This window comes from Zosterops lateralis (assembly GCF_965231275.1).
Source record: "Zosterops lateralis genome assembly, chromosome: 1".
NCBI lineage: Eukaryota > Metazoa > Chordata > Aves > Passeriformes > Zosteropidae > Zosterops > Zosterops lateralis.
Window position 1 is genome coordinate 22,473,388 of NC_139762.1, and position 22,063 is coordinate 22,495,450.

General features: G+C 40.9%; 2 protein-coding genes and 1 long non-coding RNA gene across 4 annotated transcripts in view; 2 read left to right on the forward strand and 1 right to left on the reverse strand.

Moving 5' to 3' along the window:
- The window catches only part of FAM171A1 (family with sequence similarity 171 member A1), an 85,026-nt gene extending 78,406 nt beyond the window's left edge, over positions 1–6,620 (forward strand). For both annotated transcript variants that reach the window (XM_083869449.1, XM_083869450.1), the window contains 2 exons: positions 1,774–1,888; positions 2,529–6,620. In XM_083869449.1, the coding sequence (XP_083725575.1) occupies positions 1,774–1,888; positions 2,529–4,233 (1,820 nt within the window). In that variant the 3' untranslated portion in view covers positions 4,234–6,620. The remainder of the gene's footprint in view (positions 1–1,773; positions 1,889–2,528) is intronic.
- LOC310913787 lies at positions 291–17,145 on the reverse strand. The gene is made up of 4 exons (XR_014590907.1): positions 16,907–17,145; positions 14,572–14,712; positions 6,974–7,091; positions 291–1,091 (listed from the first exon to the last, which is right to left on the reverse strand). It is a non-coding gene; the product is annotated as an uncharacterized lncRNA (long non-coding RNA).
- Positions 16,054–22,063, forward strand: part of NMT2 (N-myristoyltransferase 2) — a 34,187-nt gene continuing 28,177 nt past the window's right edge. Inside the window, exon 1 of the mRNA XM_083869469.1 lies at positions 16,054–16,270. Within this exon, the coding sequence (XP_083725595.1) occupies positions 16,161–16,270 (110 nt within the window). The 5' untranslated portion in view covers positions 16,054–16,160. The remainder of the gene's footprint in view (positions 16,271–22,063) is intronic.

A 22,063-nucleotide genomic window follows, 5' to 3' on the forward strand; every position in this document is an offset into this window, starting at 1 on the left:
GCAACTTCTAATTAGCAACTTCTGCTTCCTTTTTTTCTGTCTGTGGCTGCCTCAGATGTCTCGGTATTAGCTCTTCAGCCACCAATAATCTGAGATACCTCTGTGTATAAAAGAGCCAATCAATCAATCAATCAAGGAAAAAAAACCAAAACCACCAACACAGAACTCCTTACAGATTTTCTTTATTATGTTTTCCAGCTAAAAATCGAATCCAGTAGAAATGAAAACATGCTTGTCTTGGCTGTGCAAGCTCAATAAACTAAATATAACCAACAAATCAAATTCTTCCATGAGGATAGGTTTTAAAGTCGACTCATACATATCATGAAGTTGTTTCATAATATGCAAGCTTTTTATTTGAGATTCTGTTCAATGTTAAATATTAAATGCTGGGATATTCAGCTTACTCATTGCTGAACAGAATTTAGAGGCGGGTGCAGATCTGAATAAGCTATCATATTAAATTTAATGGAATTTTATAAAACAATTGTTCCTGAAGAAAAAGCAACTTCTGTGAGCCAAACACCTCCAGTACAGCTCTGTCCCAGATTGCAAGGAAGTTCCAGTAGCCATGGAATTGTGCTTGTAATGCTGAGTTACAAGGCCTGTAACTCTTAACAGGAGAAGGCTTTTTTGTCCTTGTAATTTACCTTGTATGGCAGAGTTTCTACATGTATTTTACTTTTCCTTCCCTCTAAGGTTAGATCTGAGTTTCTAAGACATTGTTGCAATGGGAACAACATTTTCATGAAAAATTCAACTGATTTATCTTGTCTTCTTTTTGCTTAATGTCCTAAAGCAACAGTAAAATCAATTATGTAATGATAGTGGTGGGACAGAATGTATAAATACTTAGATTTCCCAAACGCAGTATAATCTATGTTACTTCTAATGATTTAATGTATTTTTGCATATTTTATCTCCTAATTGAATCTATTTGATTTCCGATCTCAAAAATGGACAAAAATGATCTTTGCTTTCCTAGCAGTGGCTCTACAGACCACTCAAGATCCACACGTGAGGTTTTGCCCTCTAAGTTGGCCAAGTTTGCTGTCCATGTTAGGCTGCCAGCTGGTGCTGTACCTCCTTGCCTGCAGAAGAAAATTTGGTCTTTATTTCAAAATCATCATAAGGATTTTACAAACCAACTGGGTCACACATGCATAATTGTAAACAGATGTTGTCTACATGTGTGCATTCCTTTGTGTGTTAGAACATTTACTAAGAGTTATTTAAACCTGGAGTTGCAACACTGTTTCACTAGTGGCCTGTTAATTAAAGCTACTGAAGGTCTGCTTGGTTTGGCTTGATCTAAACTTCAGAGCACCAACACATCTTCCAGCGAATCAGACTGCAGTGTCTGTACTGTTTGGTGTGAAGAGCCACAGATGTCAGAGCAGTTGTTGCCCACAGTGTTGTTTCATGCATTACTGTGCTGGGAGATGCTCGGATGGATTTTCTCCAGTGGTGAGAGCTTTGGCACACAGTGTCAGCATTGGGACCTGGAAAGCAGCATCCACTGATGCATTGAAACTAACTGCTTTTCCACAGAATGACCTAGTTGGACTTGCAGTCATGAAAACCAGCACATGCTTTCTCCACAACTTGCTCCCTTCTCCAGAGATGGGCTGCTCAGTAGGCTCCAGGGAATGAGCAACAGGGTTGTTTAGCACCCTCATAATAAGAGAAAGTGTCCCTCTCCTTGTTCGACTGTTGTTCCTCTTCCTCTTTGCAGATTATTACAGGTCTGAATTCTCCTTTCTGGCCTTACAGGTCCCATTGTAACACACGACATTACCAGCTATCACACTATGTTTCTTCTGGCAATTTTAGGAGGGATGGCTCTCATACTTCTAGTCTTGCTGTGTCTGCTTCTGTATTATTGCAGGTAAGATTCACCATCCTGGTTTACTTAGTTCATGTTGAAAATACAAGCTTTATTTGTGCCTATGAAATTAAAAACGTTTGTATTGAAATATTTTTCCTTTGGTGGGGGGGGGAGAAGGCAAGCAAATGCTCAAAAAAGAAAAAAACAAGGAGATCAAATTTCCTGTCTTCCTGATTACATGCAGCATATGAATCCCTGCCTTTGGGAGGATGGTAGCTGAGTGAATCACACGCATCTGTACCTGTGTTCTCCATGTAATTTCCTATCAAAAATGGACATGGGTTCAAGATCTCTGTACCTGTTATGCATTTGCAAATGATCTTTTTACTGGTGTTGTGTTAAAATGAATGTTAATTTATCAGCAAATGCCTGCTAATGAGTGGTTTTATACTTTCCTTCTCTAGACATTTACTCCAGTTTGTAATTGGTACTTGAGATATTTCCCAAATGACATTAGTTATTCTTTAATTTTATCTTTGCTACTGGGATAAGCTTTTAATTTTTAGATTATGTAATAAAAGTTCAATTCCCCTAATACTAACCACTGCTTAAAAATCTTCTGTTAAGACACACTTGCTTCTCTTGTTTCTGTGTACAACAGTCATAAATGTATAACTTCTTTTGTTACTGGCTTTTATAGAAGAAAATGTCTAAGACCACGTCAACATCATAAGAAACTGCAGCTTTCAACAGCACTGGACACTTCTAAGAAGGATCAAGCAACTTCAATGTCTCATATAAATTTAATATTTTCACGTCGTGAGTCAGAATTTCCAGGTGGATTGTCCATTGCTAGCAATGGACACGCTGAAAACTCAGGGGCAAAGGAATTAATCAGTGCTGTCCACATGGAGATGGTATCACCTACTGGAGAAGCAGATATGCATACACCTATGCTCAAACACTCCTTCAGTACTTCCCAGGAGTTTAGTTCCCGAGAGGAACTGCTCTCTGACAAGGAGAAAGACAAGAGCAGAATTTCCTTGGATGACCTGACTCCCAGTGGGTCCCTAAGAAAAGACTACCACAAGTCAGCAGATAGTTTTCCTCTAAAGACAAGAAAATCTGCAGAAACAGCTGAAGGCTATGAGTCCCCTATCAAAGATGAATATAGGAGAAGTTACAATGCTATGCTGTCTCAGCCTTTATTTGAAAAGCAGGAAAGAGAAACTCAAGTATCTATGAACCATATTGCTACTGGAAGTAAATACAATATTCAGGAACAAATATACCCCACACCTTCAGCCCCTGAAAAAGAGCTGCTGGACTGCAGACCCACTGATTGTATGATGTCTCGTTCAGTTGATCACCTTGAAAGACCTACGTCTTTCCCTCGACCAGGTCAGTTAATCTGCTGCAATTCTGTTGACCAAGTCAATGACAGTGTTTACAGAAAGGTTTTGCCTGCACTGGTCATCCCAGGTCATTACATGAAGCTGCCTGGAGAACACCCTTTTGTTAGCCAGCCCCTGGTTGTCCCAGCTGACCAGCAGATTGATATAGAAAGACTTCAGGCTGAACTTCCTAACCCTCACGCACGGCTTTTCCCGCACCCTGCCCAGCAGCTGCAGCCCCAGCAGTTGGCATCCCAAGCAATATCTCAGCAACATTTGCAAGATGCAGGTGCAGCTGAGTGGAGTCAACAAAATGCTTCCATGTCTGAATCTATTTCCATTCCCGCCTCTCTGAATGATGCATCCCTGGCTCAGATGAATAGCGAAGTGCAGCTTCTTACAGAAAAGGCTTTGATGGAATTAGGAGGTGGAAAGCCATTGCCTCACCCTCGAGCATGGTTTGTTTCTCTAGATGGGCGTTCAAATGCTCACGTTAGACATTCGTACATTGATCTCCAAAGAGCTGGTAGGAACGGGAGTAACGATGCCAGTTTGGACTCTGGTGTTGACATGAATGAACCAAAATCTGCCCGAAAGGGAAGAGGAGATCATCTGTCTGCACCACAGAGTCACCCCCCAGTGCAGGAGCACCAGCAGAGAGAGCGGAAGGTGTCAGATAGCACAGCTTACACACAGCTTGTGTACTTGGATGATATGGACCAAAGTGGCAGCGAGTGTGGAACAGCAGTTTGTAGCCCTGAGGACAATGCTCTCCGATGCCTCCTAGAAGGCACCAGTAAGAGAAGTGGCGTGCAGCTGCCCAGCCTGCAGGAGGAAACCAGAACTGTGGATACCAAACCAGAGCCATTAACTAGTCCTGAACATGGAACATCCATTCAAGATGATGATGATGAAGATGAGGAGGATGAGGAAGATGACCAAGGTGAAGATAAGAAGAGTCCTTGGCAGAAACGAGAGGAAAGACCACTAATGACTTTCAATCTAAAGTGAGCTATTGTGAAAATCCACCCTTCAGTGGAGTATAAAATTGCCAAATATCCTTTCTGTGGAAGTGCTTGATATTTTTTTTTCTTTTTTTCTTCTTTTTTTATTATGTTGTGGAGAGAAAAGAGAAAAACAAACTGTGGTGAGCAACATTTGAAAGAACTTAAATGCATTACTGTGTAAATGTTAGAAAAGAATTAAAATCATTCCTCTGATTTAACAGCTGCCTCCAGTGAGATAGCTGAACAAAGAGTGTGATTGTTATTCCATATACTTGATATTGGTCATCCAGGATGTTGAAAATACTGACAAATTGTTTTGGTTGGTTTATGACCTCAATCTCCTTATGAATGGGAGCTGGTAAAGCTTTTGTTTTGTAGGCCAATTTTATGTTGATAATGCTACAGAAAGTATCTTAAAACAGGAATTTGACACATGGTGTCCAAAATTGTGCATTATCTCAATGAAAGGCTATGCATTGCTGCTTTTAGTAATATTTTGCTTATACTATGCTTTTCTTAATTTTACAAGTTGGTTGTAAACATTTTATGTCCTTTATTATAAACTACTCAGCAACTTATTTTAATGTACAACTGCAGGAAACTTGAGTAGCATCCCTTAGCATTGAAGCCTTTTTATGAAACCAAACTGAACTTTGTGTCGACTAAGATTCCTCCAATTCTGGTACCATTTTCTCAAAGTGCCTTTTTTACAGTAACAATGAACAGTCCCTTCTTTTGCTAAGTCCTTTTAATTGACCCCATTTGAGATTTTATAAACTTCTGAACTTCTACCTTTTATTTTAAGCTGCATGCCAAGAGTCCCATTTTGTGCTGAGCATTTCTCATTTCAATACAGTGTATTCTGTAGCTATCATGTATATTGTGGATTCTGTTTAGCCAGGATAGACTTAGAAGACAATTTAAAGGGCCCAGAGTAGCCAAGAAGATAGTTTCATTGACTGTATATATTGTTAGTTTCCTCTGGAATCACATGAGCTAATCATGCTCATATAAAATGGACTATCGACTGAGCAAGTAGACTGAATGTGTCTAGAAAAATTTGGGGAAAAAACAAATGTACTATCCAAAAGTGCCAGAATTACTCTTCTGTGCTTTTTTCATACAGAGCTGCTTGGTTATCCAAAAATTATAATTGAAAATAAACTGCAAAAAGTATCTGTGGATTTTTTCCTCTGTTAGTGCTTATCGCATTATTTTATGTTATTTAAAAAGAAAAACACTTTGGTTTCATTTTTCCTGTGCATATTTATGCTCATGTGACTTACTTTCTTTTGCAGTTCTCATGAGCTTAAGTCAATACTGAAATTTAGACCCCTTTTCAGAAAAGCATCGTCTGTATCTTGATAAGTTCATCATAATTTGCTTAAGTATGACTGAAGACATTGGAAATGAAATCTTGGTATCACCAAAATTTCCCTGTGGAATCACACTTTCCGTGGGCCAGGTTTTTTTCTGAGATTTCTGTGGGTATTCACACTCACTGCACTCTTCTCAATTCTTCATCAATTGGGTTCAAAGAAGAGGAAGCATGTGACTTCCATTTTTGTGGAATCCTTCATATGTATTCAGTTTATCATGTTTCATTCAGTTATTTTTATGCAGATTAGCAGCAGTCATGCTTACTAAAGTTAATAAGTAATCTCCAAAGTGATTTAAGTGCTATATAGTTCCTTTTAAATTTGTAATAATATGCCCCAAGTCACATTCATTGATTTATTTTCAGTAAATTTCAAGGTTTTCATAGAAAGCGAGTCTTGTAATTTCCATCTTACTGTATGTACCTAGGAACCTGATCTCGAGCCAGGAGTTGAATCTCAATTTCCTAGTTCCCAGGTCAATGCTCCTTTCCAGCCGCAAAGCCAGATCACCTTTTGCTTTGGTTCATGTTTGAAAGTGGTATATGTTGTAAAAGGAATCTAAAATATTGTGGAATGCATTGAATATTGAAATCATCATTTTAGCACTAAATTACATTTGACTCATTGTGTATGTGCCAGGTCCTTTCCTGTTCTGTTTAGGAATTTTGTACTGACCACCTGTGAACTGGTTTTGGGCTCTGGGTTACTTATTGTCAGTTTGTGCAAGGTCACTGAACAGAAAAATACTACTTTAAGGGCATAGTATTTATCAGATGTCAGTAAGTGCTGGTAATACAGTGTCACTTATTAATCAGAATGCTGCATAAGTAAACATTCTGAATAAAATTTCCTCATACTAGAATTATTGTGCTATTTAATTTCAAGTTTTCTGTTGTCTTAAATCTGTCATTTTTAATTACATTCTTTTTCACATTCCTTTGAAAAGTTTCCATCATTGCTATCTTGTAAAGTGAGATTGTTGCTATTAAATTGCAGTGGTTTGTTTCTTTAATTGTGTTGGTTTTATGTTCAAAACAATTAATTTGATGATTTGTGGTCCTAATACAGCAAATATACTTGAACAGAAACAATGTGGGTATGTTTCAAATGTTCTTTAAAATAGCATTTTTAAATTGGTGGGATAGTTTAATTTTGCTAAATATATAGTTTATGAAATGTATTTCTCCACATCCATACCTGAGCCATGTGCTAAATGAAAGTGGAACAGAGTTAACGCAGACCAGGTAACAGGTTAAGATTAGAGTATGCTGTGCCTAATCTAAAAGTCCAGTGATCAGTTCCATTCTAATTTTCAAAAGCTTATTGAGGAAGATACATCAGTAAAATACAAAGAGATTTTCTTACTTGTATATTGCAGTTGCACAGTGAAGCAAGTACCAATAAAGTTTATAAAACACAGAGAACAAAGTATAACTTGAATCGGTCTTGGCCTCAGCAGCTCCAAGTCCATGTAGAAGATAACCTAGAAAAGCAATTGTTTTCTTATTTTATGATGACAGATATTAATAGGGGAAAAATTCAAGCTTGTAATGACAAAGCTTACAAACATTTAGAAAATACATTTGTCTTTAAAAAAATACTAGAAACAAATCTTCAGAGTTCAGGTTAATTTATATCACAGACTCTCTGAAATGTTAGCACTGTTGGGAGTTAATACACACTTTAAAACTCCATTCACTTCATGGCTGTCCCCCAGCTCCCACTTTGTTCTTGCTCAAATACTTGCTTCTCAAAGCTTATTAAAATATCTGTAAAGCACCTTCACTTACTGTGATAATGACCTATTATTATTATATTAAATGCTTTTCAGGGTGCCTCAATATTATTCTATTAAATGCTTTTTCAGGTTCAGCATGCTGAACCCTCTGCAAATACAAGGACAAAAACTGACTACTGCCTCAAGCATTTGCAATCTAACATGTTAGACAAATTACAAACTTGTGGTACTGATCTGAGATGAACAGATTACAAAGGAAAGCCCAGCATTTGGAAATTGCTCATAACACTTTTCTTTGTTACAGGGAGGACTGAGTAGCTTTAGTGGAGTGAATTAAGCACTCTTGAAATACCTTGGCAATATTTTCATTTTCTGCCCTTCATTCTATCCATGAATGCTCTCAGGGACCAATTTAATCTCACTATTCTGAACCAATATGTTCGAAATTGGTAAGAAATCGAATGTCCTATGTAGGGTTTAGCCTATAGAACAGTACAGGTATAAATGAGCATGTGTTGGATGAGATATTTACTCTTATTCTAGGAAGGTCCATAATGAACCAAAAAGGCTTTTTTTTCCTTAACAAGAATTAATCTGGGAATTAAAATTTATTATAACATCATAATCAGCTATCAGTAGTCTGTAACTTGGAGCATGGTAAGGTCCATGCAGTACATCCTTGGACTTGGTCAAAGGAGAAGAGTGTCTGTTTACTTCTCTAAAACACATGTGCGACAGATAGGGATTTTCTGAATCAGTGCTCCTGTTTGGTCTCTTTAGCATTTGAAATTCAAGTTGTGGTATCTGCCACCTGGTGGTGAAGTGCATCTGCAGACGTGCTGCGGGTGAAGCAGTTTATTATTTCAATATAAGCACAGTTAACAACTTCAGTAACACCAGCAGGCAGCTGGCACAGGATCATCAGTTGTTTGCTGGGCCTGCTGTCAGTCCAAGTGCAGAGATGTCTGTCAGCTGGGACACCTTGCTCAGCCTCTTTGCTGGGGGAGTATTCACCTAACAACATCTCCATTCAAATCAAAATGCATCATCACTGATGGATCTGTATTCTGCCTTGTGAATAGCACCTTGGGTTTGGATTAAAATAAAATTAAAACAAATTTAACTACTAACTGTCTCCAAAGTTGAGAAAAATAAGAGTAACTCAATTATTATTTTCCTGTTTCTCTGCTTACAAATTGGCCAGTTCAGCATTACTCATTATGCTAACATTACTCATAATGCTAACCTTACCCTATATATGTATATATTATATACATATATATATTCACACATATTTATAATACATACATTATGTTATATCATATGCCATGAAAGATACGTACATACACTATATTTTCATTATATGTGCTATTTTCATTTCCATGCTGTAAAACAATTGGAATTGGAACTTTAGGTGAACAAATAAGTAGCTATCAATTGCAATTTTCAGAATAGAGGGGCATTTTTTATTACATTTACTCATGTAATTCCAACTGTTAGATTGAGACCAGATACCATCTTCTATTTGTCAGTAATAACAGAAAGGGTATCTAGTTCTTTTCAGCTGTAATCCTCTGGTATCCACAGGTAATTACTTTGCAAACTGTGGCACCTGGTCTATTATCACTTAACTGAAGTATTTCTTGTTTTATTGATGTGCTTTTCTTCTAGGAATGAACAGTGCCAGTTAGTTTGTTTGATCATTAAATAGCTATTCTGCTTTAGAAACTTAACTGCCACAGGGAAAGAAAATGTGATGACAACAGGAAGGTACAAATGAAATACTTGTTTACAGGTTATTTTTGTAATTCTGTAGAGGGACTTTGTGTTCACATAATTAGAAGGATAGACTCCTCAATAAACCCAACTGAGGAATGCTCCTGACAGTTTGATATTATAAAGGGAGGAAATAGTACTTAAAATAATGCTGCAAGATAAGAAATCCCACTTTCAAAGGAACAACTGGTCCTGGTGCAAGAGAGGTTGGGCATCAAAACTGAAAAAAAAAAAAAATTTAAAGTGGGTCCTGTTACAAGCTCTGTTTTTTAAAGGGTTTTTGGGGATTTAGTGGTTGTAGGAAGGTTAAAAAGCTTGGAGATGAGAGAAGCTATAGGCTTTGGCTTTTCTCATCTCTTCAAGGAATGCCCCTTCTCTAAACCCAGCTCCCTGAATCCGCTTTCAGTTTTGTGCCATGTTGTGAGGCCACACATCAACGGGACATACAGTGCGACACTCTAAGATTAGACTTTTCAGTAAAGCTACTTTTAGGTGTTGGCAAGGGCAAGCTTTCTTTGTATCTGTGCCACTTGCTCTAACTTGAATTTAACACCTTGCCATCCTGCACTAAATAACACAATAAAAATGAGAGAAGTGAAACATGATAGCCAGATTCCCCCAATGAGAAATGTATGTCTTGACAGCTGGATTGTTCTTTCATTGCTTGAAATCCTTGAAAATACACTTACATAAGTGTGTGCGTGCATGCACACATTCATGGATACACATTCACGTGTATGTATATAAGTGCACTTAATATAAAAGCTGGCTTAAATACTAGTTTCAACATTTCAACATCAAGCAATGGCAAAGTAAAGGTCACTCGCCCAGACTGACTGGAAGAACCGGCATGAGAGCCCATATAGGCTTGTATTAATTAACTTAATTGTCCTTGTGGTCTGACATTGCAGAGTCAAAACCATGCTTGATGCTGAGTTTCTGCTGTACCTCCAACTTCCACAAGATTTATTCACACCTGCCTTCTAACCTAGACCTGATGTATAAATTTTGTGATTAAAGCTTGTCTAGTATCTATATTTTAAGTAATTTACTCTGCAGTTGTTGCACACTTGGCAGGGTTTTGTTGTTTGTTTTTTTTTTTTGAGGTTTTTTTTTGTGTGTGTGTGTGGTTGTTGTGTTTTTTTGGTTTTTTTGGTTTTTTTTGTTTTTTTTTTTTTTTTTTGTTTTTTTGGGGGGTTTTTTGGGGGGTTTTTTTTGGTTTTTTTTTTTGGTTTTTTTTGGTTTTTTTTTTTCCCCCACAAAGCTATAAAATTCTGAAGGGTAAAATCTTACCATAAAATCTAAAAAAAACTCTGCATAGAAATTGGAAAGGTATAATAGAGTTTGATTTTCCTTTGTCTTCATAGAGATGACACTATGTCTATGAGACACTTCCTAATTCAGTGTAATTCTCCATGCCATAGGTGTGCATCCTGAACCATGCTGTTAATTTGTTTCTAACTGCCCCAAAGGCACATCTGTCACAGGAAAGAGTTCTTTTTTGTTTGTGAGTAAAGAACTATCTGAAACAGACAAAAAAAAAAAAAACCTCTAAAAACATTAATTTTGGAGAAACTACTGAAATGGTCAAGAGATAAAGAATAATTCAAGGATCTATCGCTCCCTTCATCCAGAATGAGGGAAATAAAGCATCTTGGCTGTACCTGCAGCCTCCCTGCAAAGTGAAGGAAACAGCAGGCACATTGGTAGGGGGAAGTGTAAAAGGCTAGTGGGAGAACTGATTGCAGAGCTGATGGGGGTAAATTGGATTGATTTGGAGATTGGATGGGCAGAAGTAATTTCTAAGTATCAGTCAGAGCTCCTGCAGTACCAGTGTCAACACTGTTTATCAAAAAATCTGTCACCGCTAATTCTCATTCACATACATAGTTTGAGAGGGGTGTCAGAATAAAAATAGGCACAAAAATGCAAAATATGTATATATTTGTAATAATTATTTAATTGTCAGCTCTGATTATTAAGTATTTTTTACCTTTTGGGGCTTGAGACCCTAGGAACTGAGCAGCGCTGGAACTAGTTTGAACCTGTGTTGGATGTTAAGTCTTGTATACTACTTCCAACAATCATCAAAAACAGATGCTTTGGAAAACCAAAATCTCTACTAAGCAATAATAATAGGATGAAAGTCTTTCTATCCTTATCACATATACCTTTAAGCACAAAGGTTTATATTTATCATACACATTTTTTAATGCTCTGATATGTTTTCTATGCATGTAAATGCCTAATCCTCTTCAGTGCTATATAGCCCACAACCCTTGCCAATGCAAGCACCAGCATGGAGAAATAGATGGTTCTGTCCAAAGGTAAGCTGTAAAATAGAAGAGGTAAGGTATGAGCTGCATTTGAAAATGGAATTTAAAAAAAAGGTGAATGAGAGTGCAGCAGAAAGATTGGGATGCTTTGAGAATGCTCGTCTCCATTTTGACCACTGCAGCCAATACAGGCCATCAGCAAGTGGGCTGTGGGAACAGGTGAGGCTGCAGCTCCCCAAGCACGGTATGCAGGGGAGTTAAAAAGAAGTAGAGTGGGTAAGACAAATCATAAAGACCAGAGGTGTGATCTCACATGGACACTGGTGTGCAACATGTGGGATCACAAGGTCATTTCCTTCCCTAACCATTTCTTCTACTGCTGTTGTAAACTGTAACAACAACTCAGAAGTGTTTCGGTGCATTTGTTCTGTTTATTTTCAATCTTACTCTTTTACCCTTGCCTCTCATTCAGAATTGAGGAAGACAGTATTTAAGTTTTCACCATAAAGAGCAGGCAATTAGAAAAAAAACAATGTGAGGTATTACTAGTAGACACTTGAATGAACCAAAGTCTAAATATATATATTTGCTCAATAAATTTTTTAACGTTAATAAAAAAAAGGGGAAACGCTAAAATATTAGCTAATTTTCAAATTGGACCCATTTTGCTTCCAATTTACAAGATTAAAAACGTTTGCACCAAGTTGTTACTTGCAATCCAAATCCATTTTTAATTATAAATGCAATGAATATTTCAATGTGGTGAGTAAAGGTAGGAGCAGTCCCATGACTGCACGAAAACTTTAGACACTTTTCTTCTGCAGTGTTTAATACTCAAAACACATACAGTAATCAGATGATCCCAATAGCCTAAATGCTGGATTATATATTACTAGCTCACAGGGATGTAATTAATATGTGTTGCTAGGCAGGTAAACAAGTCTGGGTTATGCCTGGCTGCCTGAGAGAAATAGTATCTGTGCCTGGCTGGCTTTATTGAGTCCTAGAAGAGCAAGCAGAAGCATGGTACCGCCCTGCCCACATAGTTCATCCAGTCCCTGTTAAGTTCTGGGACTTCAGGCTTCCCAATCCCTAGTATTCATTACTGCCAAGCTTAGATGGCTCCTCCCTCAGTAACCTGGGATTCTTGTGGACTCATGTTGGCCACCAAGGTGCCAAAGTATTTGAGTGCTTGTAGGGTTTAATTTTAAGTCCTGGAGCTTCTTCTGGGCGTCAGCTACGAAAAAGTTAAACACAGCAATTGCAAAGTCCATTTGTGCATCTGGACCTATGCTCATACATGCATTTGAGGTGCCTCAAAACATCTCTGAATTGCAGACACAGGTTAATTTTGTATAGCCATGACAGATCCATGACTGCCTCTGTTATGGAAAACTGAGGAGAGACAGAACCTGGAAGGTGGAATGGGGAAGGATTCAGTAAGGTGAGATTTATGGTGATGTGGTGGGTCCCCTAGAAACTGCTCTATCTTTGGTGGTTGACATTAGTGGGAGCAGCAAGGCAGAGCTACACCTGAAGTAATTTATTTGCCTTTCTCTCGTCCTTTCTTCCAATTTGTTGCCATAAGCAACTGGGTATTTTGTCTACATCTAGCAGCAAACCTGGAGTCACTACTAAAGCTCTAAGCAGACCTATGAAAATAACCATACAATGAATAATTCATGACATGCTGGAAGTATCTTAATTGATTTCGTGATATGCCATTTAGTATTAAGTGAAGTGTATCTCCTGCAAAGAAAGTCTATTTTCCTTTGTTAATAATTTTTTTACCTTTTGTGCAAAATAACTGTGCTTTCCTCTTTTCAATCTTCATAAAATAAAAAAGGCTTTTGCTTTTATCTTCCCTATAGATCTAGGAAGAGGTCTTTTTATCAATTAAAAACAGTAAGTTTGCACCTTCACAAACACAAGCTCTTTACCTGGTTAAGTTTAAACATTTCTGATGGGTTTTGATAGTCAGCTTAGACTATCAAAGTCTGTGTGTTGTGTCTTTGTGTTGTGTCTGCAGTACTGGCATGCAGCATTTTGGAGGTTTCCTGCATATACCCACATGCAACAACAGAGATCTTGGAAGTACAGATGCCCACGAGGAGCCTTTTCAGGAACAGGAGATGCCATGTTTGCTGCCTGCTGTCCTAATGTTACATACTCCAATAACTCTCTGTGGCTGAGCATCTAGGATCCTGAAATTCAGAGGTACATTTTTTTACCTTGCTGCTCTATTTTTGGAAGACAACTATACATGTGATAGCCAGCATCTATCAAGTAGTGTAACTGCTGAGCAGTGTCTGCAGAGTGAATTTAAATGCTCTGGGAATATGTCTCCTAATTTCAGAAATGCAAAGTTACCTCAGAAATCCAGAGTGCAGGACAGGTGCTTAACTTTCACTTATGGTGAACTTCTCTACTTGTAGTATAAGCAAAAGTCACATTTTCATGAAATGCAAGGCACAATCCAGGGCTGTCATTTGACCTTGCAGCAGTCAAACCTGGATAATAATCTCAGGATATCAACTATACTATGCTTAAGGTTATTCTTCACTTCACACATGCTATGAAGTACAGAATAGCAGCCATTCTGCAGCGATAGTCCCCCTTTCAGGGAGAACGCCTAGCAGGGTAGCTTGCTGGAAGAAATACATATTGCCTCTTTAATTGACAATATAAAATGCAAGAAGAGTCAGGATGTACTCCATTTGTCTCAATGAAGTGAGGAAAATTGTGGTAATGGAAAGAAGACAGTGGAATCTACAGCTTCTCCAGCACAGTGATTCAATACAGCTGTTTAGTCATTGACATATTGTTCTTCACTTTCTCTTCACTTTCCCCCACATTATTATGAGGGGGGAAAAAAATCATTCATAATCACTGGACTAACTTCTCCCCAGGCTACAGGACAACTTCACAATTGCTTTTTGTTACTGAAAACTATTGGGTATTGGGCCTTTGTTTTGAGATTTCCTTTCTCTTCTATGCATTACAACTGAATGAAGGTTTATTCCTAAAGGTCATTTCAAAGCGTAGTGACATGATAAAAACATTTCCTTCTGCACTACAGTGATGGGCTTGAAACTAGGAAGTTATACTTGGCCAAGTGTAAATTACAGACTCCGTTTCATGCATTTGAATTTCAAGTTCCTGTGGCAACTCACAAGTTGTAAAGGACCAAGTGCAGCTGGACAAAGGGCAGCTCCAGGTAAGTGCTCAGTACACAGAGGATCCGAGTTTGACAGCTGGAAGGACACTTAACTTTCTTCTGCTTGGCCAGTGAGATCTTTTACTTGACATGTCACCTGCAATACACGACAGAGCAAAATATGACACCACCTCAAATCAAAAATGGAAAAAAGTAATCCAGATCAAACCTTAACTCAAATAGGGCAGAAACAATAACTTCCTCACATTAAATTGCTTTCAAGGGTGCAAAGATAAGGAGAAATTACAACTGATGAACCCTGTTCTTACATTGTAATGTGGTGTTTGGCAGCACTGCCAAACCAAGCACTCAGAAATTCTGGATCTCATTCAGAAAGCTTGATATGACCCTGGAAATCGCAACAGTTCAAATACTTAACACAAGTTGCTCTTTATTTGTTTTCCTGGGTATAAATCATTACCATTCGGTTCCACGTTTTTTAGCCTGGAGCTTGTAAGAATACAAAGCCTTTGGGAAAACAGCAAGTGCTGTAAGTGCACAGGAATCCCAGGGTGCTGGGATTTCCTTGGTGGCCTCAGCAGCCTCCACCAGCAGCAAATTTTGTTCATAGAGCTTCATTTTAAGTCCTGGAGCTTCGTCTGGGAGTCAGCTACGAAAAAGTTAAACACAGCAATTGCAAAGTCCATTTGTGCATCTGGACCTATGCTCATACATGCATTTGAGGTGCCTCAAAACATCTCTGAATTGCAGACACAGGTTAATTTTGTATAGCCATGACAGATCCATGACTGCCTCTGTTATGGAAAACTGATGAGAGACAGAACCTGGAAGGTGGAATGGGGAAGGATTCAGTAAGGTGAGATTTATGGTGATGTGGTGGGTCCCCTAGAAACTGCTCTGATCTTTGGTGGTTGACATTAGTGGGAGCAGCAAGGCAGAGCTACACCTGAAGTAATTTATTTGCCTTTCTCTCGTCCTTTCTTCCAATTTGTTGCCATAAGCAACTGGGTATTTTGTCTACATCTAGCAGCAAACCTAGAGTCACTACTAAAGCTCTAAGCAGACCTATGACAATAACTTGGGCGTCCGAGTGTTTACGGTGCGAGAAGGGAACGGGAGGGGGCAGAGGGCGCGTCGATGCCGCAGGCCCGGCCCGGCCCCGGGGGCTCCGCGGGACGGACACGGCGGGGCAGCGCCCAGGGGCGGGATCCCGGGGCGGGAACGCGCCTGGGAAGCGGCGGGGATGCGGCATGAGGGGGGCAGTGCGGGGCCGGGCCCAGGAGCGACACCGCCCGAGTGTATCGGGTTGAGCTGGGCAGGGCCGGGCAGGGCAGGGCCGGGCAGGGCCGGGCGGGACAGGGCGGGACAGGGCGCGGGGCTCTCCCCACACGGCCCCGCCCCGGGCCCCGCGGAGTGGCGGGAGCGGCGGGGAAGCCCCGGCCGCCGCCGCCTCCTCCTCCTCGTCCCCCGGCTTTGGCGCGGGGAAGGACCGCAGCTAGAGGGAGCTGCTCCGGACCCCGTCTGCCCGTGCGCCCCGGTTCTTTCACAGGCTCCCCCGCCCCTCCCCTCCCTCCTTCCCCCGTGATGGCGGAGGACAGCGAGTCCGCGGCCAGCCAGCAGAGCCTGGAGCTGGATGACCAGGACACCTGCGGCATAGACGGCGACAATGAGGAGGAGACCGAGCACGCCAAGGGGTAGGGGCGCGCTTGGGGAGCGGGCAGGGCTCGGGGAGGCAGCTCCGCGTCCTCCGCGGCGGCAGAGGCCGGGCTGGCGGTGCCCGGGCCGGGCTCCCCGCTGCCGGCGCGGTCCCGGGGCGGGTGCGGAGGGCGCTCCTGCCGCTGGCGGGCGGCCTGCGCGGCCCGGCCTAGCCCGGCCCGGCTCTGCCGCGGCGCCTGCGCTGGGCCGCCCGCTGCCCACCGGCCCCGGCCCGGGCCGCCTCCCGCCGCAGCGTCGGGCGTGGGACGGCCCTGCCGCCCGCCCGGGGCCCGCGCCCTCCTGCCCGCACGGGGAGAGGCGGGAGGCCGGGCCCGGCCGAGGTGTGGGGGCGGCGGGGCTCGCAGTTCCCCGCCGGACACCGGCCCTGAAATCGTGCCGTATAAACGAGGGTAAATCCTGCCTTGATGTTGGCGCTTTTAGGGCTTGGGGCCGTTTTTGGGTCTTTCTGGCCGTCAGGAAGCCCCTGTCGCGGGGAGGTGCCCCGTGTCCCCCCGGTGGTTCCGGGTGGTTCCAGCCGGGCGCTCCCGCACACCAGCACACACCGCCCGCTCCTCCCGCCGGCTCCGGCCCGGGCAGCATCGGTGTCAGCCTGTCCTGCAGACACTCCGCCTCACCGTCACCCATTGTCCTGCAGGAGATGTTGCTTCCAGATCCACATTCCGTGGAGAGCAAAGCGAGCGCGTTTTAGCACGGCAGTAGCCCGGGCAGACGCTGTTGTCTGGTTGTAGTTCCTTCTCCGCTAATCTCGCGTCTCAGATCTTCCCACGCTGAGGATCAGGCGGTGTTTCCAGTTGCCTGGAGAGCTGACGGGAGGCAGCCGGCACAGCTGCGGCCCCTGCCACCCGAGCGGTGCTGGGCTGGCTGCACTGTGGCTCCGTCCGGGTACGAGGTGCCGAGGTTCTGGCTTGCCCTGCAGGATTTTGAGGCAGGGGAGTGGGAGGAATGTGTTTCACGAGTCGGCTTCATTTAACTTTTTATTTTTTGAGGGGTTAGAAACGTGACTGAAGAAGAAGGCGCTTTGTTGTCGCAGCTGGGAGTGGCTGGAGTAACCTAAAATAGAACTAGGTTAATCTATACAGTGCTACACAAATATCTTCCTCGTGAATTTGTGATTGATCTGCTTGAGAGCCTTTCTGTAGGTGGCTGATGTTTGAGGATGTACTGTCTTCGGTTTCCTGCCCCTAGGATTTGTTTGACAACAATCTTAAATATGCCAAGAGAAATCTAAGAGACTTTGGAGGACTGACTTGTCCAGAAGGCAGGAAGGGGCAAAACTTTGATGCTTGCTGCTGTGTCATGGAGTTAGTGGCATGCACACTAAAATAATTGCATCAGAAATAATTACAGTAATATAAATCTGGGCTACTAAAAGGGACAGAATAGTGTTTTGTTATCTTGGGACTTTTGTTACATTTGTTTCAGTAAATATGTCACAGTTGGTGATTCCCAAATACATGAAAGTACAGTCCTAAGAGCAGAGAGTTGTTACTTATTGTTCTTCATAGGAACAGACCTGGCATCCTAGTTGGGATTCTTTGCTAGCCAGGTGATGTGTGTCCAGAATTCATTTGGATTGAATTCCTGCTTCAGTTTCCTCTCCTGTTTGTCTGTGTGTGTGGCTGTAGCTGTCCTCTGCAGACAGCTCTGCGTGTGGCTGCGCTCGGGCCGCTGTCACAGCCAGTGCGGCGTGTGAGGGGCAGCCAGGGAACAAAGAATTGCACAGCTGGCTGCTCTACTCCAGCACGGGTCTCATTGCTATCTAAGGGACGCCAGCTGTAGCCTGTATGGTCCTCTACCCAAAACTTGTTTTTGTTGAATATCCCAGATGTATTTTAATGAGTATTTTAAAAATAAGCTGCTTTGTGCATCTGTGAAAAAGAAAGTGAATGCTTTCAAGTAATATGAAGTTTAGTTAAATTAGTGGTAGATCATTCCAGTAGAAAAAGCCTCTTAAATATTAGTATCTGCTGCATGAAGTCTCTTGAATTACTTTATTTTCCCCTAATCTTTGAAAAAATCTTGTTTGTTACTCTTTGTCTGCAGGCAGAAATACTCAAATGAATTCCAGCAAGTGAAAGGAAAAATCTCACAGCAGAGCATGCAAGAACTACTCTTGATCTGAGAGATTAACCTATAGTAATAGGAGCTTAATTAATTATTCCCTGTTTTCTCCCTGTCATTGTGTATTAATTCTTGAGGTAACTTTAAAGTTTGCTTCAAACTTTTAGATTAGGTTTTATATACTTAAGCAATTTATGAGCCGTGCAATTACTTGAGACTACAACTCTGTCAACTGACTTGCTAAATTCTGCTTGGTCTCTATTGCTGCTGGTCAGTGTTTAATCTCATTCTATTTTAACCTGCACCTTTTAAGAAGGAGACAGAATATTGTGTGTCAGTCTCTATTGGACTGTCATGTAAATTAAGTTATTTTCAAGATGTTTGACATTAAAAATAGGTCCTTAGAGCACTACCCGTAAGAAAACATGATTTTTACATATATATGACTTTTTCTTTCTTTTTAATTTTCAGGGGCTTTTATGCTTGAGCATTGAATGAGTGCAGCAGAAAATAACCATTTTATAGCTCTCAACTGTGCTAATGTCTTTGTCCTCTGATTCTGCTCCTGTTTTTTAGATGCAGGATTATGTATGTTGTGTGACTCATTGCTGTTTTCCTGTTCTCTAGTTTGCTCCTGCTAGATGCATTGTGCTGTATTTTGTTCTGTGTTGTAATAAAGTGTGGTTTACAAAATATATTTGTTAGTGTGTATGTAGAAAAAAAAATGTATTTGTTGCACCTGGATCCACCCTGGTAAGCCCAGCCTTATAAGGTCTCTCATATTCTAAATAGTTCCTTATGTTCGTTGCCAGAAAGGCCTTGGGCACAAAACATTTCATAAACAGATGAGAAAAAGGTACAAACTTTAAACAACTCCCCCAACCCTCATGAATTATTTGTTTTGAATGTTTTAGTAATATATCCCTATGATTATTGTTAAAAAAGGCCACTTAATAACGAATACTACTTCTTGATTTAAAAAAGAAGCAAATATTTTTAAGGTAGTAGAAGCAGTGCTTGGTTTTAGCAGGTGAGTTTTACGTGTCACAGTACAGATTACAGACTTGAAGAGTGAGACAGAGGAAACATGCAGATCTGAGAAATACTCTTGGGTTAGGGTTTAAGGTCTTGCTGCTAGGTTTTCATGCTAAAAACCTTGCATTCTCAAGTATTGAAATGTATACAAATGAAATCTTCATGCAGAGAGATTCTTTGTAATGGCAGTTTATTAGTAAGTGGAGTTTGAAGGGCATAGACCCTTCTGGCCGAGATCTTTCTATATTGTCTTGGAGTGGTGGTAGTTTTTCACAGCAATGAGAAGGTCCTTTGCACCTCAACCTCCATTTTCTTTATGAACCAAGGACAGCCCTAGTATAAATAATACTGCTTTAAAAGTTTTTGAAGTCTTGCCCATATACATGAGACCTAATTTTTGTGATCAAAAAGATCCATGTAACATCTTCAGAAATGCAGCTTTGCAACCTCACTTACTCACAGAGAGAGAAGTACTGTGAAGGCAAGAACCCCACACAGGCCTTTGCAGTTTAAAAATAAACCTCTGAAGTACATGTTTCGTTTTTAAATTTGAGAAATTGCTAACTTAAAATTACCATTCAATGTAATTTAAAACAGATGTTGATATGACAAAAGGCTGTTCCTGGTGAAGAAGAATTTAGTATTCAAAAAGGAAATTAAAATAACATTGACAATTAGCCAGTGAGAAAGATAATCTCAAACTGAGGGAACCAGAACAGTTTGACCACCTGAACAAGGTAATTGTCATGCTCTTCCTGATTTTTTCATCTTGGCTTTTCATAGATTTACTCAGAGCTTCACAAAGTAGGTTTCTCCACCTTTGCTACACTTCTCCCCAAATGCAGTAAGTATTCCCATTTTTCAGTTAAAAAACCCCCAATCCAACCAAAACACCACCACATGCAGGGAGAAGCAAAAGTATTTTTTTCCTACATCTATGCAAAACACCAGATGTGTGTACATAAGTGGAAAGGTATGTGGGTGGGATCATGGGCTTGCATTTGTGACTTGCAGACAAAATCATAAAATTGTAGGCCTAAGTGACTATCTCAGAGTCCTATCCACAGCCTGTTTCTGGGGCAGGGTTCAGTCATTTTGGGGCAGAATAAGGTCTTTCGACCCTTCTGCCTCAACTGAATTTTGATTTGCATGTCACTTTTATGCCAGCCTCACCTTATTCTTATTCGTCAGACTGACAAAATTGTCATTGTGGGTGCAGTTAAAAATATCTTAGACTGTGCCTGTTCTTGGATATAGCTGAACCTCACTGTATAGACTTGCCCTCCTGTCACTGAAGTTCTCCTGGTATAAGTTTATCTCCACTAGACTGACACAGTCAAAATCTTCTCAAGGCCTGACATTGAATGGTTTTCTTTGTATAATGTGTTGTGGTCTGTGTGGTGGGCTGCACTAGGGCAGATGTGTTGATCTGATGTGCGAGAAGGTTGTGTTTCCTGACCTGCCAACTTGACATGGCACCACCCTGAGTTCTGTATTGTTTTTCTGCTTCGCACATGGGAGCTGCGCTTGGTATTGCATCACTTTACAGGTACAGGGTAGTTTGGAAAAAGAGATTTCATGCTTAAAGGTCAACTTTCATAAAAACATGAAACTTTTTTCCTCCCAGCTTCTAAGTGTGAGATGTAACTCAACGTGTCATCACATAGGTGTATCTGACCAGACAGAGGAGAATTCAGATTTAGTCAGCACACAAGAATGTCACAGAAAAGCTTTTAATAGGAGCCTTTGGTTTCAGTCTTGTTACTTTTGCATATCCTTTGTGCTGTCAAGTCCAGCACAATTACTGCAAGTTGAGCAACAAAGTTACTCCCTACTCCATTCCCAGCCGTTCTCACTTCCAGTTTTAGAGCCTTTCAGTTCTTTTCAAGGCAGAGCATGAGAAGGACAAAAAATCCTGAGATGTTTTGGTTTTGCTTCTGCCCTGATTTGCTTGGTATCTCTGGTTGTAACTTGTGTTGGACAAACCTGTTTACTGAGTAGAAGTTTCTGTGTGCTGCCTGCTGCCAAATATCTGGGTTTAGGCAGGCATGCCTAAATAGTAAGATGAGTAGAACTCTATTTAAATCCTCTTTTTACATTGTGTGGACTGTAACAGTAAAAAATAAACTGACCCAAGTGGGAAACCGTGCATAAATAGCTGCTTGGAATGATTCCTAGGTAACTTGTCAGGCAAAGATAATGATATTTATTTATTTTGCAACAGACAGTGTGAAAGATTTAAACTTGAAGGTCGTAAACCAAGGACTGGGATTTTAGAAGATTAAAAAAAACCAACCAACCAAACAAAAAACTATTAGTGTAGTTCTAAACGCCACATATATTTTACAACTATTTACTTCTGGCTTCCTTCTTTCCCAGCTGAAGAATATACATTTCTATATGAAAAGGATCTTGAATTGGTCAAAGAACAAACTGTGATTATCCTGGTAAAAGTATGGTTTGACTGGGGATAGCATTAGTAAGGCTTGGCAAAGCTGGTTTTTCTCCATAGCTGCCAACCTTTTTTTAGTTCAATTGTTCATTATTTCACCAAACTAAATAAAACATTGACCCTCAGGTAATCCTAGTGAGCAAAATTCCCTTGTGGTGTATGTGACGCCGGATCTTCCTGAAAGACAAGAAGACAAGTGAGCTGCACTGGTGTAGCTCAGGGC